The sequence below is a fragment of the Siniperca chuatsi genome, linkage group LG13, assembly GCF_020085105.1.
Source record: "Siniperca chuatsi isolate FFG_IHB_CAS linkage group LG13, ASM2008510v1, whole genome shotgun sequence".
Lineage (NCBI taxonomy): Eukaryota > Metazoa > Chordata > Actinopteri > Centrarchiformes > Sinipercidae > Siniperca > Siniperca chuatsi.
Genome location: NC_058054.1, coordinates 12,458,381 through 12,477,794, shown reverse-complemented (window position 1 = coordinate 12,477,794; position 19,414 = coordinate 12,458,381). Strand labels below are relative to the sequence as shown.

The 19,414-nt window shown below is 40.9% G+C and overlaps 1 protein-coding gene across 3 annotated transcripts in view; it reads left to right on the top strand.

Moving 5' to 3' along the window:
- Window positions 1–19,414, top strand: part of agap3 (ArfGAP with GTPase domain, ankyrin repeat and PH domain 3) — a 115,546-nt gene that overhangs the window by 36,360 nt on the left and 59,772 nt on the right. The window contains exons 1-3 of one of the 3 annotated variants that reach the window (XM_044220815.1): window positions 5,483–6,184; window positions 15,395–15,453; window positions 17,934–18,021. In XM_044220815.1, coding sequence (XP_044076750.1) covers window positions 6,064–6,184; window positions 15,395–15,453; window positions 17,934–18,021 — 268 coding nt within the window. In that variant the 5' untranslated portion in view covers window positions 5,483–6,063. Of the gene's footprint in view, window positions 1–5,482; window positions 6,185–7,793; window positions 9,869–15,394; window positions 15,454–17,933; window positions 18,022–19,414 lie in introns of those variants that run through there. The other 2 variants (XM_044220813.1, XM_044220814.1) reach the window with 2 other exon arrangements.

Sequence of the window (19,414 nt, the reverse complement as noted above, 5' to 3'; positions counted from 1 at the left end):
AGGACTGGGAGCCACCAGCCCACACAAAGCTGCCTGTAAAAAAGCTTCCTCCTACGTTCTCTCACTGGTCATTTTGTCATCTTCTACAAACCAGTATATGCCTCCGTGTTTCCCTGCCCATTCCCAGTTATTGAAATTCACACTGACCTTTTCTGTGTTCAGTTGTTCCATTCTCTCTACTAGAGAGACTAAAGTCTGCAAACTTGACCTACAGTTTTCTGCACCTTAAATATATTTGCTGGCAGGGTGGTTGTAATGGTTGCAAGAATCAGTAGTCAAAGAGTCAAGACTCCCACCTATTCGTCCACCCATGCATGTACAAAAACACACAGCACACAAACACTGATCTGTGGCACTTTATTTTTAGTATTATTTCCTGTCAGAGAAAACAGGAAAATTAGCAGTGAGCGTCTTGGATGTCAAACATTTTAATAAGGGGGCTTCATGCTGCTTATACAGCTTAGGTTATGCAATTAGTACACAATCTGTCACTGTCTCTCTCCCATTCAATCTCATGCATTCTCCGTCTCCGTCTTTCTCTCACACACGCTATACAAATACACAAGCTCTCTCTCAAAACCTGAATTTTAGAGAGAGAAGCGTCTGGAATTTTTTCACAACCTCCCACAGACGTCCTCGAACCTATCATTTTCTCTGCAGTGGAGCAATGGTGACGTATGCTCGTCGCTAGTGCAGCTGAATTTTAAAAAGCTCCACACCCACGCTGAATACCACTTCTGCAAGCAAAATTATCATAAACTTTCCTTGCCGTCTGTAGCCCTTCTGTCTCTGTGTATGATTCTCCTGACTTATTCAGTTGCAGACAGTAATTCTGTGTCGATGCAGAAAGGGGAGGGTCAAAGGGGTCTAGTAAATTTATGTCTTTTTAAAAATTGGTAGGTCATTGTGTAATCACAGCTGCTGTGTAATCAACTGGGTGTGGGGGAATCAAAAGCACATGTTTGCATATTTTCACTGTGTGTGCTCCTGCATGGACAGATGCACAGATTAGCTTACATCGCACCCAAACTGCAGTTTGTTTACATTATGTCTGCAAGCTATTCTCATTGTGGCATTTGGGAATAAATACTGTTGTACATTAATTTGGAGGAGATACACCTCATTTCAGATTTCAGCTATATCAACCATTCCTGTGTGTGTTTCTTCAAATTATATATTATATCAAATTATAATTCAGATCTTTCAAGGGAATTCACTGTTTGACAGACCTGTTTGTAAGTTTTAAGGGAGTGTCACATCAAGTTTTAATTGTGCCACAGAGAGCTGAATAGTCACACCCAGGAAAACATCAGTGTTCAGAGGAACTCCCTTGTGACTGCCTATACTTATAATTAACAGTGATAATTTATTCCCCCCCTTTTTTTCTTGAAGATATAGTGACAGATTTTTAATTTTAGTTATTTTTTTCCTACTATGGGTGCCACAGTGGCATGATCAGTCAGGGAATACCTGGATGTTACGAAATGTCATCACAATGTGGTAAATTAAATAAACACAGAACTATAACTATTCACCTAAGAACACTTGCACCATAATTAGAAATGGTTTTTCAGACAGCTTCAGAAATACCCCTACAGTATGCAAATTAATCAATAATGGCTGCAATTAACAATTATATTTGAAAAATATTTGGCATTTTTGATTTAAAAAAAATTGCCCTAATACTTAATGGGTGTTTTCAGCTAGACATGACCGAAAACATACTTGTGTTTTTTGTTTTTTTTTTAATCTATAGTATTTCATGTGCTGCTGCTTTTTAGATATTGTCTGTTTAGAGATTGTGAAAAAAATATTTCGATACAATCAGTGGCTGGGTCCAAAATTACTCCCTATATAATAGACACTCAATCGTTAACTCAGTAGTGAGAAAGTAAATTCATATTTCGGACACTTACTAATCATCATCATTTTGCGTCATCACTGACAGCTGTAGAGACGTACAACGTTGGATTGTGGGATTGTTAGCAGAAAATAGTGTACATGCCATGGATACTACTTTGTTCCATTGTGTACTTTTTTAGTGCACTATATAGTGGATAAATTTATACACTCAGAATTCTGACACTCGACACACTGTAGTACACTATATAGTGTTTACTGTACATGTTTTGTATGTACTGTATATAATAAGCTATAAGCCACTGTATTGATAACAGTTAATAACAGCCAGCTACTAGCTGACAGTCACTAATAAGCCATGTAACTTAACATTGCTGTTTCACTCTATCTGAATATCTGAAAGCAGTTAAATTATTTTGGAGGTTAGCATCTTAAACTACAAACAAAATAATTCAAATACTATTAAACCAGAACAAAATGTTCTGTGTTAAACTATACGGACATTAATGTAGTCATGGACCAACCTAATCTTTTTCATCTTGGTATGTTTGGTTAAAGCTCTCTCCAAATGCTTTAATGGGCGGTACCCAACATCCGGTCTTCTTCATCTTCATTCAAAACAAATCAACTTGCAGCATAACAAGCTTAAACGCACAGTATGTATTTTCTTTCTAGGGTTCTCTCACATCAAAACAATAACAAAAGATGTAGTTTGATGACGTCGTAAAGTAGCATGGGATCATGAGAGTTGTCTTCACCACCATTGTCCCGGTTAGGATTCCTTCAGTATTAATCATTCAGGAGGTTTAACATAGGTCTAGTCGTTTTTAGACATTTTAATGTAGAAAAGTTACATATTATGTCTTTAAATGCCTATGCTTGAATTCAGCATATTTCAAACATGATCTTATCAGGGAGCTCTGGTTGTAGTTAAAACTTTTTTAGCCTTTGAGATGTAAAATTAACTTGATTTTGGGTCATATAGCCCAGATCTAAATGCTCTGTGAGAATTTGTGTTTCTTCTTCCCTGAATTTACTTGAACGAAGTCTCAACATTTTCCCATCTTTTGCAAAAAAAGAGCACAGCTACTTGCATTTTTTGCAAGCTACCAGCTAAAATAACAAATCCAAAATATGGCATCAGGAGTCATTTGGTATGGTTGAAGCCTCTGGCAGAATCTTGTACAGGGTCAATTAAGAATTTGGAGCTCATGTGTCTGGTGTGTGCTGATGCCAATCACTGTTTCTCACTCTGTCCAGTGAGGTCAGACATCTCTTAAATCAAGGACTTTTTCTGGTAGCTGTGAATAATTTCCTGCAATATGTTAATTTACTTTCACATGTTCACATGAGGCTATATTTAAAAGCATGACAGTAATACCTAGAAAAAGTCATGAACATTTTTGTTCTCATTACACCTTGTGAGTCACTGTCGCAGACATTGATTTGTCATGCAAAGCTCTCACCAAACACTTGTGATTAATGCAGATAACACGGGTATGTTTGTGCTTTCACAAAGCAGATAACACCAGAGGTTTTGTCTTTCTTCGCAATACTGGAGAAAGCTGGATGCTCGTCAGGTGTGAGTTGTGCTGCTGTCGTGTATGTGTGAATGAGGTCAGCAACACCTTACTGACAAAAAAATTAGGCAGTGTTCGACTACAACCACCTGCCAGCCTAATGCTGATTATCCTAAGTCAGGGAGCCGCCTTCATCAGTTGTTCCTGTTACCCTGTTTGACAGAGGAAGCAAACTGTCTTCATGAAATGTATGTGTGCATGGCTGTCTTCCTCACACTGACTCATGCTGACGAGGGGTTAGTAAGCTTTACTCATATGGTTTGGATGCATCATGCTATCTGCTAGACAACACCAGCATTTGTCGTGCATTGTGTCTGTGTTAAATACACCAGTGCTGCCCGTCTGTCATGTCTGCTGTTAAAATGTATCTGTCCTGTGGTTCCTGCTAATAAGCATTCAGAAGTTATCACAACCCCTAAAATTGCTGAAGGTAATTGATGATGCTGTGAAAACCATTCCCAATTCAGCCCCTCACTATCGCCAGGCTCACTGTAGGTGACAGCAGCGTGGAGACATCTGAGTGAGGTTGTTCAATTTTAAAAGTTAGCTCAAACTTTGACAAGAAATTTCTTTATAGGAGTGTTTTTGCTTTTGAAAATGCAATCTTCAAATGAGTATGCAGTTCCTTAGTGATGTGACTGCCTCCCTCTGGACGCAACAAGTATATTGTGTCAAATTATCTCAACTGAAAGTGCCAAAACTGTTGTTTAACATAAGCCTTAATTGAATTCAACTAAGAAGATGAGGCAAAAAAAAAAAACCCAGACAGTCTAATTAGGGACTGTAATGAGTTTTTTCAATAAAACTGCATAATGATACCTGTTCTGACTTAAATTTGGGTGTTATTTCCCAACAAAAAAAAATCTCCCCTCTTGTATTCTAATTTACATTTGGTCATTGCTATTCAATTACAAATTCAATTGGGCCAGATTTTAAACCAGGAAATGTAGATGGGCCAGACATTTTCAGCAGCCTATTTAAAAGGTTTTAAATAGGCCGATTTCTTTTTTTCTTTTTTTCTTTTTTGGTAATGACAAATTTTAAACAAATGCAAATGAATGTAATTAAAAATAGCAGCCGTTTGGAGATGGCGGTTAAAATTAAACAAATACTTGCCAGTCCAGGCAGGGTTAAACTGACGGTTTTCATTGTCAAATTTACGTTTCGGGGTTGACATATTTTCAGTACTTCCCTACTTGTGACCGTCAATAGCCAGATGCTTTGAAAAGCTACTAAGCATGGTCATAACTCAGATGAGAACATGTTGATTTGTGAAAGATATGATTGGCGGTGTCGCTACATCCGTAAACATCCTGCCCGATCGGCACTGCGCATGTGGAACTCTCAACAGATGAGAAGGAAGCGAGATGGCTCACTCGTTAGCTACTTCCAGACACTATATATGTAGTTTACTTATTTTGTCATATATCAGATTTATGTATGCTGGGCCACTCTGAGGTTGCTTCTGGGCCGGATGTGGCCCGCGGGCCGCCAATTGAATAGGCCTGCTTTAGGTATACAGTATGTATGTGCGGTGCATTTACAATGTAATGTTGTAAATCTGAAATGCTGGAAAAGTAGAAAAGGCTTTTGGGATATTCAACAAAATCCATTTTAGTTTCTTTTTGTTTGACATTTACTGACAAAGAAAGATTGCTGATAGAGGTGACACTGATAACAAATATGATGAAAGATTTGTTATAAGGTACCAAGAAAATCTTTGTGTTGGTAAGGACAAAGTCAGGTCAGAGCAATGTTGGCAAAACAACAATAGTATACTCATGTTTGTAACAGTGACGCACACAGATAAATAGATAAATGGCCAACACACACACAGTGTGCCATCAGCTCACAATCAGGCAGATGTGTACACACATACACAAACACACACACACACACACACACACACACACACACAGAGAGAGAGAGATACAGAAGCAGATGGTATTTTCAAGAACCTCAAAACATGCTAATCCAGTTTTTCTGAAAAACCCTCCCAGCTGCCATCAAGATACAGTTACAAGAGGGAAGAACATTAAGCTGTGGGACAGAGGAGGAGAGAGGGGCACACAAGAGAAGCTCTGTTACCTAGTCAGCACTTTGAAATCTCAGGATTTACAACAGAGCAGGTTTCCTCTAGACCGAACTGCAACAAAGACAACAGGACAGTGGCTTAGCTTTAATCCTATCAGTATTTCTTATGCAGGACCCTGTTAACCAACAACTGCATTAAGAATTACCAGGAGGAAACGACTTCAAGTGAACCATAACACATGGCCTCTCTGGGCCACTTCCTCGGACTGTCCAGTAACCGGTCAGGTTTCTGCTGGTAACATCAGGTCTGCATGAAAGGCACATCATGGCCACAGCATGATGCAACTGACAAAAGAGAGATTTTGCTGGACAAAAGTGGCCGAGGACTAACATGCTGGTGCTGAGGATTGAACTGCAGGGAGATTTTCACAACAATGCCTGACAGAACCAAAAGTAGACGAAACCCAGGTGGAGAGGAAAATGAAAAGATGATCAACAATTTACACTGACACGTGGTATTTCAGGCACCTGGGTGTTTTCTATATTGTGAGTCATGGGGTCAAAGTCCCTTTGAGGCTATAGGTAGACTATGTTGCTGTGCTTTGGGAGTCGTAGACGAGCTCGACACCATCAGATCCAATGGAGTGAAAAGGACTGTTTGCTTGATGATGAACCTCAGATCATTCCAAACCCCTGCTTCCTAGACACAGGTAAAGATCAGCACAGTGAACTTTGATGGCTTAACATGAGACCTAATTTACTGGTAATACTGAATACTCTCTCTCATAAGAAACATCAAGATTTCCCTGCATATGTGTGTGCGTGCTAAAAAGTAAAGCACTGGGTTTCCTGGAACAATACCTTTAAATGTTTTCAATTGTTTTCATTCACACTCAGTCTGCTGATAAGAACACAAAAGGAAAAAATGCACCAAGAAACACCCCAATATCAGTGCTCACACGTACTGTAAATGGTATGAAATGGCAAAGGCCTTGATTCAGACGAGCTTAAACTAATGTCATTTTGGAGCATCTTTTTCCTTCAAGAAATCAGTGTTTCAGTTATTAGAGGGTCTTTTATGAAAAGAGAGGTTTTTAAATCAACTGCTGGTGAGAATCAGCTTTTGGCACAAAGCTGCTGTGACGCTTGGACTGCAACTTCCAGCTGGTTGGTTCCAGCTTCATGGTTATACTGGATTTCCCAAAGTGACACAGTCATGGTTATACTGGATTTCCCACTCTGACACACTCTGAGAATGGGCAGTCAGTGTTGCCATTTTGTTCTCAAGTTTTCTCTGCCAAAAACCCTCATAAGCAGTAATGCGAAATTCTAATTATGCACCTGTTTCGGGGTTTGTATGTAATATAGGAAATGTCTTAATGAGAGGTTTCAATATAATATCCAAATATAGAGAGGGCTGTTCTGATCTTCTGTCATAAAAACATTGTTCAGGCAAATTATGCCAATATTAATATTTACCAAATTGATATTAATGTAATCTCAGGGGAAATTTTCTCCAGTTTTCTGTTTCCTACCAGCATTTTTCTGTTTTTGACCACACAGGGGCAGTGTTCCAGCCCTAATCGCACTGTAACTAGTGCTGCAGAGTTGAGCAGGTAAAATCTGGCTTGATTCAGATGATGCTCTTTATAGTACATGGCCCTATATTTGATGGCTCTTTCAGTTCACTAGTGCATCACAGAGCACCACACCTCTGAAAATGAGGAACAGGAAAATGTAAAGGCTGTTTGGTCCATTAAGCTTAAGCTCTCCCACTGTGCGTAGGCTGTGTAGTGGGAGCCACTGGAAGCGTGCTGTGTAGTTGTGTGTATACTCCACAGGTTACCTTTGCATTTGTGTTAATATTGTGTAAGTTTCTCCCTATCAAAGATATCTGACCAAACTGTGTACAACCTAAGCAGTGAAGCTATGCAAGACTCTTCAGTATAATACAAGTCGGTGGTCAATAAAATGTGGATTAATAAACAAAGTACTTGGTAATTGTCAGACTCTATTCTCCCTTCTTCCATTAAACATGGGAAAGTATCCCCATTTTTGTGTTTTGCCATTGGTGAGAAGAAGACAAAGTGTCCATTTAAGGCTGGTAGTCTTTGTTGATTACAGCAGTGTGTAATCAAGTCTTCTCTCAATCTCATGTTCATTTTTGTCTGTTTATGTCTCTGGGGGCTACTAGCAGCTCTGGAGAAATCAGAAGGGCGTGTTTAATGCCTGTGGGATCCACTCCTTGTTTTCCATGTGTCCCGGGGGTTGGAAGGCAGCTGAAAGTTCAAACAGAGACTCACTCCCTCATGCTCTGCATGGCAAGAGCTCAGAGATTAAGGGGTTTGTCTGCACCGCCAACAACAAGGATTGCTCACAGTTCGTAAGAGGAAGGATGATTCAGTGTTTTTTAAGTTGCAGCTTTTACAGCTATTACAGATATGACTTTGTTGCAAAACAAGCAGTGGACAACCTGTTTTTCTTTTGTTAATATGCCTGTTCAGGACAGGTGTAGAACAAAGTGTGGGGAGAAAGCAGCTACCATCTAAATGCCTGTGTGAGTCTGCTGAGTAAAGGAGCCAGAGGATGCAGGTGGCAGCAAGGCTTTGCTCTAACTTGTTTGAAGTTTTTTCCCATGTCAAAGGTGAAGGATTATGCCTGGCATAGGAATTTAGTCTTCAAATGGAGGACTTTATGAGCTGAATCTCAACAACTCCAGGGCAGAATGTGAACATTGGCTTGTGCTACATGCTTGTAGTGGTGTCTGAATGAGGATGTATGTGTGAATCAGTTTTATTGAAGTGCCATGCTATTCCTTAGCAGTGGGACTTTGGATGCGACCCCAAGGAGTACAGCTATTGGCCAACAGCAAGGGAAAACCGTTTACCACATCTCTGTAATCCTGAAAGAAACGCAGGGAGATGCACCGGTGTCAGAGCTGGGAATGTGCCGGGTCACCCACACCCTGGTGGAGAATTGCCAGCCAAGAGGAGAGATAATTAGTGTAGTGCCAATGGAGAACAGCCCCGAGCTGGGCAGGGCACGACAGGAGCTCAACAGGTGGCCTTCCCTGAGCTGCACAGGTCGAGCTGGGAGGCAAAGAGAGGAGGTAGTTGAGGAGGTGGAGGGAAAAATGAAGACAGACAGGTTTTTGAAACAGCCCTCCAAGAACTCAGGTAACTCCTCACAGGAAGACAGAGACGTGGCAGAGTTAGCTGCTCAGACAGACACCCAGGAGCAACACATTTGGAGCTCAACATTACCCTCTGTCACCGCCCATGCTAAAGGGCTTGTCTTTGGGGAACATGGCACTGTTGCAGGACATAGCTCTCTGCCACGGGCCGTGTTGCAAAGGCAACGTCAGGATGAAGCCCCACTGGGTAGGAAAACAGTGAGCATGTATGGCGACTCAGTCAAGCAGCAAAGAGATTCTCAACCTGAACAAGAAAGACGGGTGCAGAGGCCCAGGAGTGTGTGCATGCTGGCAGGCCCAGGCCCAGTCCTGTCGGAGCCCCAGACTGAGCACCCTGTTAAGAGGGCAGGCATTTTAGAAAACAGCCAGCAGTACAGGAGCAGGAAGGCTGAGTTCAGGGCTGTGGATGGCCTCAATCCTGTTGTGGCTCAGCGGCCTTTGGTCCCTGCAGAGGTGACCCCCAGGGTCCGCCAGTGGAGCTGGAAGCCCAGACCTGTCAGTATGACAGTACTGGAGCTAAGAAAGAGGGGCTCTGATGATGAACTAGACAACCAGAGGAGCTGCAGCCGCACAGGCAGGGATGGATTAGGCTTTGTCAAAGGGGGCTTCCGTTGGAGGCTTTTTGGCAAAGCACCTCATGATAAGAGCAAGGAGAAGGAAAGTGACAAAGATGTGAAATCTTCTCCCAAATCCAGCAAATCTGATGCTCCAAAAGGTACACTGAGCTCCTTAAGACGGAGCCTCAGTCTGCGAATCAGGAGGACCCGGCCCCGGGACAAAGTTACTTTATGGTCTGAAACGGAGTCAAAGGAGTGCTCTCGGACTAAAAGTACGGCTGAGGAGACAACAGTGTCTCCACGGCCTTTCTCGTACCTCACAGGAAGAACACTTCCAACTTCCAGTGAGCAGATGGAGGATGGAGGCATGCAGTACATTCAGTACCACAGCAGGGGGAAGGTCACGGTAATGGAGGTACCCCTCTGTCCAACAAAACTGTCTTCCAAACCAGTGCAGGAAGAACCAAGCATATGGCAACTGATAGCCAATCGTTTCAGGAGGAAAGAGCAGCCATACAGTGGTAAATGTGAATCCCAGCAGTCCCAGAGCAAAGACAGTGGCCAGTATCCCCTGGCCAGGAATAATAAGTCACAGCCAGTTGCCATAGAGACTCTGGCAGGCATTGACTCCCACAAAGGTCAAGGTAAGACCTGCAAGATTGCTCATTTTATTTCTCAGCCCAGTTCTCCATTTATAGCCCCTCCTTCACTGCACAGAAAGTTAGAGCTCAAGAGAAACAGGGAAGTGCACTTTTTTTTAGAAGGACGGGCAAATGAAAAACACATGGGGAATTGTGAGTTTGGATGGCATTCAAAAACGTCTGGTTCCAGAGAGTCCTTTTGGAATTTCTATTTTGGGTACTTTTATTTCTCCAGTGTTTTTCATGTGTGAACCGCCTGTGTGTATGCACTTACACAGCAATCAATTTGCCTTACATAAGATTTTTGAAGTTCAGTAAATGAGTAGGTAAGTACAGTAAACTCAAATCACCAGTGACTGAAAAGAACACATTATAATGGCTTGTTTTACAGCGGTGTAACTGTGGTATAACAGTCCCAGTACTGTCTCTGTGTTACCCAGATACAGGATATGAGTCTTGATAATGCTGTCTGTTGGCCTCACAGAGATACAGCTTAAAGCAGTAGCATTAAAGCAGTTAGTGGCTGTAATGGGGATGCATTTGGCAGCCTAGCAGGGCTAAATTAAGAGGGCTTACATGCTATAATGATGAGGAGAAGAGAAGACGACTTAAGCGCTGTGTTTAAAGGTTAACTCTGACAGTGGAGTGTGTTTGTCCAGTTGCCTGGAAGAGTAGGCAGAAAGGGGCAAATATTTGTAACTATCTGAATTAATAGCTGTGATTTGCTATGTTTTGTGTGTCAAGCTCCAATTTCACACCTTCACAAAGACCTAATTAGTCGTCCATGACAACTTAATGACTTCTACTAATGTCAGGTCACACATATCCTGTATTCATTTTTATTAAGCCAAGCTTTGAACCAGCAAAGCAGATTTTTCATTCTCATGCTAGCATAACGCTCGTAATGGGTCCTTAGGTCAACCTTGGTCTATTTGTATTCTCACATGAGATGTTACCAAGGATACCTATTCCTGTGGTGGAGTGTCAAGTGGTATTTGTCCATTTATTCCACTGCGGAGTCAGTCAGTCAGGCATTAGGAATGTAGGTGTGCCGATCGGCCTGAGTAAAGTTAGGTGTTCAATGCCCTGGGTGGGACTCTGCGCCTGTTGCTACCTGCCTAAGTGTTTGCTCCTAAATTAAAGCCCCGCCCTAAACTAAACACACAGACACATGCGCACACACACTCAGTTCAAGTCTTTCTCGATTATGACTTCTAAAACTTGAGTGATGTTTGGGGGAAGGGAGATGCAGGGTGAGGGGTTTGAGGTGTGCAGACTGTGTCCCCACCCCCACCTGTGGATGAACAAAGCCACTCTGTCGTGCCAGTGGAGGCATGAGTGATCAGTGAACCATGTGCTGAGATGGGGGCTCACTGGGGGTATTTGGGTTGGAGGAGGGGTAGCTGGTCATGCGGCTTAGGTGGCCAGCAGTGCACTTATCTAGTGAAGGTTGAAATATTGGGAATGGGACTGTAGATAGAACTCTGTAATAAGCCTCGGTATAAGGTGTCGGCGGGAACCTGCAGACGGAAAAGTGCTCACTGATGCGTATTTATTCTGACTTGCCTTTACTTGCCATTACCTATTGACAATTTGAAGAAAATCCCCTGTGTGTGATCTATCCTCCTTTATCTTAAATCTGACATAAAATATATTCATGAGGATGGAATTCCCTTTTGCTTCTTTTCCCTGCTATGTCTCATTTGATACCACTTCCTGTGAATTCCTGCCAACAATATTTCCTGTATCAACTTTACCTTGCAGTTGGATTTAGTCTGCCTGCTTCAAAATCTGCAAATTGAAAATGTATTTAAAAAATGCATTTGCTTATTCCATTCATACCAGAAGGGGTGGGTGAGCCAAACTCCCAGCAGGTAATTATGTTTAGGTCAAATACACTTTCAAGAAAACTGGGACAAACAGTAACACTGTGATAATGCCCTCTCAACTACTGCAGGAGAAATGGGGAGACAGCAAGATATTGAATAATCATGCTACGGTCTTAGCATGAGCAGAGGGAAATCTGTTCATAACTGAATATAACTATTTTGAGCATCTGCCACTGCAAATCTCAGCTAGGGTGCATTTTGTTCTTCAGGATTGTGGTTCAGGAGGTGAGCAGCATCCTGCCGTTCAAGAAACAGTCAGCTTTTCACTAACAAGTCCACAAGCTGTTTGTTCGAAGTTTGAGTTAGGGTCTGCAATTTGTAGATTTTCCATCACTTTGTATGCAGTATTTCTTTTTAATTCATGGTTGATTGTTTCCATCAGTTTGTTCACTTGCACTGTTTTGGGTAGCAGAAAAGATAAGCTAAATCTAACACGTTCTTCTCTTAACTCTACAAATTGAGTAAATCAACCTGGGCATTGTACTGCAAGACGTCTCAAAACCCAAATCTCATGTTAAATGAGAATCCTGTTTGAACCAGGATGTCCAATTTCATTTCGGGGGAAGTGATCAATGCCTGTCTGCAGACAACACAAGGATTTAAGAGCTTTAAGTAGGGCAGGCCATCCAGACCGCATTAGACTGGCATGGCATAAAGATTTTTACCTTGTTCTCTGCTGATTGTGTTTGTCACTTACCTCCTTAGATAGAAATAACAAGTTGGTGTTTGGGAGCTCGAAGTAGCTCTGACTGGGTTGTTCACTGTATAAATGGCTCTGGAAAGCAGCACACAAAAGGAAGATATAGGATAATTTTGTCAAGACAGGCATAATAAAAGTAGTCAGACAGGGAATGTTGGTTGGTCATGAGGTTGGCAAATAAGGGAAGTAGAAATACTAATTGCTAGCTAAATTCTCACTGTAATTTATGAAAGTCGGAAAGCATGGTTGGAAAGTCAGTCAGAGCTAGAGTGGAAATTTAGACCTCAAGGTTGTCCTCTCTCATTCCAAAAACCACTTCAGATTCACTCCACGTACATGCACAAACACACTCAAACAACCATATGCACAGTGTTTTTGCTCACATTGCATTTTATTTTCTCATGAAATGGAATAAGTGGGGGGCGATTGTGCTTCGCTACCCTCGGACTGAATGGTCTTTTTTATCTGAGTAGACATGAGCAGTGAAGTGTAAACCCTAACAAACAAGCTGGCAACGCAGTTTTCCCCTTGCAGAGACAAAGACACTGGTGTCCTCTCTAGCATCACAAATGCCGGGGTTTTCTGTTTCCATAGGCATTCTGGGACACAGTAATGTGGGGATGCTCATTTTTAAAGGATGACGTAACACAGAGCACATGGATTCAATTAGGGATTTTTTTTTTTTAGCAGGATACCAAAATGGTTGTACTGTATCTGCTCCAGGGATGGCACAAGTTGGGCACCTTCCCAATGTTACAATTTGTTGTGGGTGTGTTCATGAGAGGAAATATATCAGATGATTTTTGCTTGATTGTTGTGAAAAATGCACAGGTGTTAGGTCCTGTCCAATTTTGTGTAAAAGCTCCTCATTTCCTCTAACTTTCTTCTTTTCAGTGTTTTTATGTCCTTGGAAGCATAAGTGGTGTTATGATCAATAATAAGAGAGTGTAATGTTCCAGAAATGCAGTGCTTGTCAGCAGCTAACAACTCCATCTCTATGTTGGCCTTTGATGACACTTAATTTTCCTGCATGGTTATCTATCGATTGGCCTTTGTGTGAATATGTCCCTCTTGGAACGTTTGATTATGTGGACAAATGTCAGAAAAACATCTGTGCATGTGGCTGCTTGTTTCTGTTTTATATTTTGGATTTTACTCTGTTGAGTCTGTTAAATTCTCTATTCACTGATTCTTTGTTAATGTTGGGTTACTGCAGCTAGTGGTAAAGACACAAACCTTTCAATGTGTTTGTCTAATTGGTAGTTGTGACTGTTATCTTTTATCAACCCTCCAATTATGTGAAAAATAACATAATAAAAACCATCATATCAAGTACAGAGATTGCATCTGGAAATAATAGGTCTGTACACAATGACAGGAAATCCATGAGGCAGAAACCTTAGCTGATATTGTCTCAGAGAGCTGTGACTTGCATTCAGTTTCCTGCACTGAAAAACTGAATCAGATGGGTGTCTTCGCTCATGTTCTGACATGTCTAACACACACTGAGAGGGCTTAACATGAATCATGCTGTTTAAAGACTACTCTGCTCCACACAATGCTTGATGAAAGGCCCTTTTGTTGGGATGCACTTTTCTCCTCTCCCACAACAAGTGAGACATCCAGAGCAGCACAAGGCTCTTTGTAAATGGAGGTCAGATATAAGTAAACATTTTAGCTGAGGTTTCTTTTTACTTGTTGTAGATAAAGGAATTTTTGGCTCATGTCTGCTCAGCTATGAGTCATGTGTACTTTTAGCATACATTTTGGAGAGAAAATAGAAACGTGTCTTACAGCGACAGTGGATACCTTGCTGTTTATGCTGTCATTCTTTTCATATTAGAATCTCCTTTGGCACAAAGGGAAACCATTATTGCTGCAACAAACAGGCTTATTGTAATGATGGCTCCCTGTTTTGCATGTGAACACTTTAATTGTTATGGTTTAGACATGGGGAGGGACTGTAGGGGGTTCACCTGGTATTACACACCTTGTTGCCTGGAGACAGAGAGTCTACACTCCCATATTAGAGATGGTATCTGCTTCTTGGGGGGTTCAGATGGTGAGAAAGCCATGATCCAAAACAGGAAGGTGGTCTTTGTTCTAATAGCTGTTATGACACATAGTTGTGTACCCCATCTCTGTGGGAAACCGGCACAGCTTGTGGAGTTGTTATTTGTGTTTTTAGTTCTGAGAGTTTGTATTGTTCCTCATAGTGCTCTTTCCCACTGCCCTATTTCAAAGCACAATTATCTAGTCAAAGTCTCCAAATGTCACTGGAAAACCAAACAAGTTGTATCAAGCCTGATAATGGCTGTCTTTTAACAATGGATTAGCTAAAACCTGTTCAGAGATTTCACTGTGTTGAAACCTTATATTGAAATAGCCTGAATAGATTGTACTTACCATAGGTGTTTCACAATTCCTTCTTGGCATACATAAAAGTCAAAGTTTGCCAGTTTAAAAGGCTATATCTTTCTGACCATTTGACCCTTTTAACTTTAGTAAGCTTGATACAGCATGGCTCTGCAAATCTACACTAAACTCCATAAAAGTTTGACACAGTCCTGCTGGTTAACTCTGGAGTTTTTGTTTGAAGGAAATAAAAGATGATGGAAAACAAACAACAAACATTCTTTTAAAAAATGATCATAAAAATCAATCCCCCAGTAGGTCAAACTGTACTAAATACCTGACCAGACCAGATTTTAGATATGAGCATTGTGATATCTATACGACAGCTGAACAATCCATCATAAAACTTGTTGCACACAGTACAGATAGTCTATAAACTGTAGCTGTAAAGTCACTTTGCCATCCTCCATTGGGAAATACTGTTAATGCCATATTATCTGTAGCTGGGGTCAAATGGGACACAAACAGATGGATTACCTTTCAGTGCTGCTGGACTTAATTAGTTTTTTCTCTTTTTCTTTATAGACTCTTTCGTCAACAGCCAGGAATGGACATTGAGTCGTTCAGTGCCAGAGCTGAAAGTGGTGAGTAACTTTTTACAGTCGGTTTCATCTTACTGATAGATTTAAATGACATTGCGAAAGCATGTTCTGTCCATGTAATACTGGTTATGCATTTTACATGAGAGGGAACAGTTGAGAAATTGGCTGGACTTTCCCTGGCATGTAGTGGGTGATTTTTAATGAGATGCGTTGGCATGGAGATCTAGGGTGGCTTGCAGCAGGACACAAGATGAGTGACAGTTCTGGGCTAGACTAGTGACACATCCTGGGTCTGATCCCACCTGCCAGTGAAGCACACACACAGCCACTGCCAAATGCACAACTAACATCCTCACATGATTTAATGCCTTCCACCCATAAAGACTAGCAGCCTTGAAAAACTACACTCCACCATTCTGACAGTTGATACAACATTTCCGTGTAAGGTGAATTCGTTCTTGTGGCACTGTTGCAGAAGAGAAAACTTCAGTGGAATGAAAAGGAGAGAATTCACAGGGAGCTCAAAAACAAAACCTTCAAACACTTTAAATACGTCTGTTTCCTTTTTATTTTTCTAAGCTGTTAATTGGCAGCTTCCACACAGGAGTTTGTTAAATGGACCTGGAAAAACTGAATTAAATGTCTCAAAATAGCTATCATGCCTTTCAACATTTTCAAAGAATTGCTGTTCAGCGACAAGGTCATTCTGAAAAGAAGTTGGTTATATGTCTAAGAAGCTTTTTAATATGATGGCAAAATCTGTTTCTTCTTTCTCATGCTACAGTTATAATGACAGGAACTGGGGTCAAAATGTTTCCTGCAGATTAGTTGAAATGAGGATGGCGCTGCTACAACAGTGAGCTGTACCCTGGTATTGTAGTTTCATGATGGCAACTAAACTGTGGTCAAACCTTATTTTATTGCCATCTTTTGATCATCAAATCCACACTCTTTAATATTCCCAGATCAAATCTTAACATCTACAAAGTGGAGTAGAAGTACTTTGTACTGGAATAGTGCTGATACAGCCTTTTGATTTCATGAAGGCTGTATACCAGCAGGTCACAAAGCCGAACAGTTAAAACAGCAGGAACACTGGTTCAGTGGTTCATTCAAAGTCGATTTTTGTCGACTCGTAGCTTTCACCGCACACAGCCTACAACTTTTGCTAACTTAAAGCTTATAAATAAGCTTTTTTTTATATATATATATATATATATATATATACTTCAATTATAGAGAGGGTAGGCTGGGAAAGGCCTTAAACATATCTTTTCTCTCGCCTCAAACGTCCCTATAATTAGAACCATACCTGACTTTAACACCCACTAATGATCTAAAGAAGAAGAGGGTGATGGTGGGTAGAGGAGGAGGCAGAGAGGGAGGAGATGAGGCATGTTGCAGCCTTTGTTCTTCCCAGACATGCTGGCATCATCAGCCCACCCTCCGCCATGCATCACCCTGAAGGCGATGTAGTTAGGTCCGGTCTAGACACCAGGGAGAGGAAGCGGGGGAAAGATTGCAACCAAAACAATGTATGTTATAAGGACTTTTCGTCATAATGTGTCAACCTGATGCAGCCTGCGTAAAGGACCAAGTTGTGGTTTTAACAAACTATATGAACTATCCATTACTGCCCACCATTTTCTAAGCATACCATACGTTTTTGTTTGATTTTCCTAGCTTCCAGGCAGCAGTTTGTTTCAGTTTATGCCAGTTTGGAATTCAAATCTACTTATAGAGAAGCAATCGCAGTGAAAATTTAATCACCTTCCCATTTTGTGTGAAAGTTGCAACTTTGCATGATAATTACAGCCCAACCAATACTGCATTTTTTTGAGGCAGATACTAATATAATATAGTTTATAAGAATGGGGCCAATAATCATTTTACATCATTATACACGTAGAATTTTTGATAAGAATCCCTTAAATTTGGTTATTAAAGAGTTGTGACCAAGATATGTAGCGGGACATTTTGCAGTTCATAAATACACTTGTCAGTGCTTACTGGTGGACAAACCAGTAAAGATTAAAGACAGTCTTTCCATAATACCCTAAACATTTAGTCTTTGTATAGCAATATCCTGTTACTTAGACTCTTTCGTATACGCCAATATGTCAGCCTTTGATTTATCAGTTGGGCTCTAATTGCAATGCTGCTGTGATCAGGAACTGTTTTGAAAACTTTTCCTGGGTATTGCATTCAAGGAAACTCGTACAACTAAGATGTGATACTTGCCAGCCAAACTGCAGCCTTTTGAATGAAAGAAACTACAAAATTTCAAAGTCCACTAACCTCGTATTTCTGAAGCTTTCAACCACATTTTGTGGCCTTACTCAGCGGATGGAGTTGCTAAGCAAGTTTGAAAGCTACAGAAATATATCGTAAGAGGAACTTGGGCTGAGAATTTTTTGTCTGGTCACCATTACAGTCCTTTAAAACTACATATGCTTGTGGTTTGTACCTGTCATGTTATGCCTGTCAGTAATAATCACAGTCTTTTGCTCTTGACCTTGCAGGGCATTGTGGGAAATCTGTCCAGTGGGAAGTCTGCCTTGGTCCACCGGTACTTGACAGGCACATATGTGCAGGAGGAGTCTCCTGAAGGTAAGAGTCTGCTGTTAGAGGTGTGGGTCACGAGGTGATTATAAATATGTAAGATACTCAAAGAAAATCACAAATATTCAGATTAATGCAGCATGTTTACTGCTCTTATGGCCTTAATGTTACGCTGCTTATTTACCTCACAACTTGGCCGCTGACAAGTGAAAATAGTGTCAGCCTCATACAAATAAAGAGAAGCCTTGTGATTAGCTTGATGTCAATCTGATGTGTTTCAAAAGCATTTGATAAGTGAAATTATACAAAAACCTGCTGGCTGGTAAATTAGTTTTCTTTAGTTTTTCACAAGAAGAAAGTCAAGCATGTTGGCACCAATTGCTACAATGTACAGAAGGATAATCATATTAGGATGGGTGTGTTAGGATATTTATATGAAGCATGGTGCTGGTTTGCCTTGGGAGAGTATTTTTATAATTAGTTTGTATAAAAAAAAATGTTGTGTGATGGATTATATCAAGCTTCTGGATGCCAAAACTGATAGTTGGCTGGGTTCATTTTTAAAAATGTCCTTCTTACTCCTCCACTAAAACTGGCAAGATAATGGAAAAAGTATAACATTTCCAGTAAATTAAGGCTATGAAGATTACTCATTGTTAAAACATGAAGGTAAAATGAAACCCCATCATTTCTCTGGGACCATAAATTAAAGTTTTTATCACAGTTTACTTCCTGTCCTGATGGAGAATGAGCCAGAGTACCATGTTTAGGAGGGTCTATATCCGGAAAGGGACCCCTCGTCATTTTAATTCACACTCTGAGATTTGAAAATCAGATATTCTTCAATTTATCAGCAAAATCATAATGAGAATGCCTCCTTCTGGCCTGAAAGGTAAGTCCTCCTCTCAGAAATCCACAATGATGTTGGCATACCCAGAGTTAACTGATGATCTTTGAGGGGTTTGCAGTGTTTCATTTTAGTGTAATTATAGTGAGGATGAGACATGAAGCGCATAATTAGTTTCTGGCATTTTGCTGCACCAAGGGAGAAAAATCCTCATAGCTTAATTAGCCCTTGAGAAATCAATGGTGAAAAAACAGAACAAGCATTGTTGCTTTAATCAAGGAAATATGTCAACTCAGATATGTGCTTGTGTCCCTTTACATTGCTGCGAGTTTCTGTGATACAACATACCTATCTCACGATTAGCAGCTGCTCAGGCTCTCTTTGTTTTTTATGTGCTATAACACTAGCTTTAGTCCAGATCGTGTATTTACATTGTGGAAGAGTTGCCCAGCAGAGGAAGGTTCAGCAATGACTGTTTCCTCAGCGATTTGTTCCTGGGCTTTTGCTATGATATCTGAAAAAAGGTACTGGGGTGTGTTGCCATGGCAACACCGGATGGAGCTCCGTTGGATTGTGGCTCTGTGTCAAGGTCTA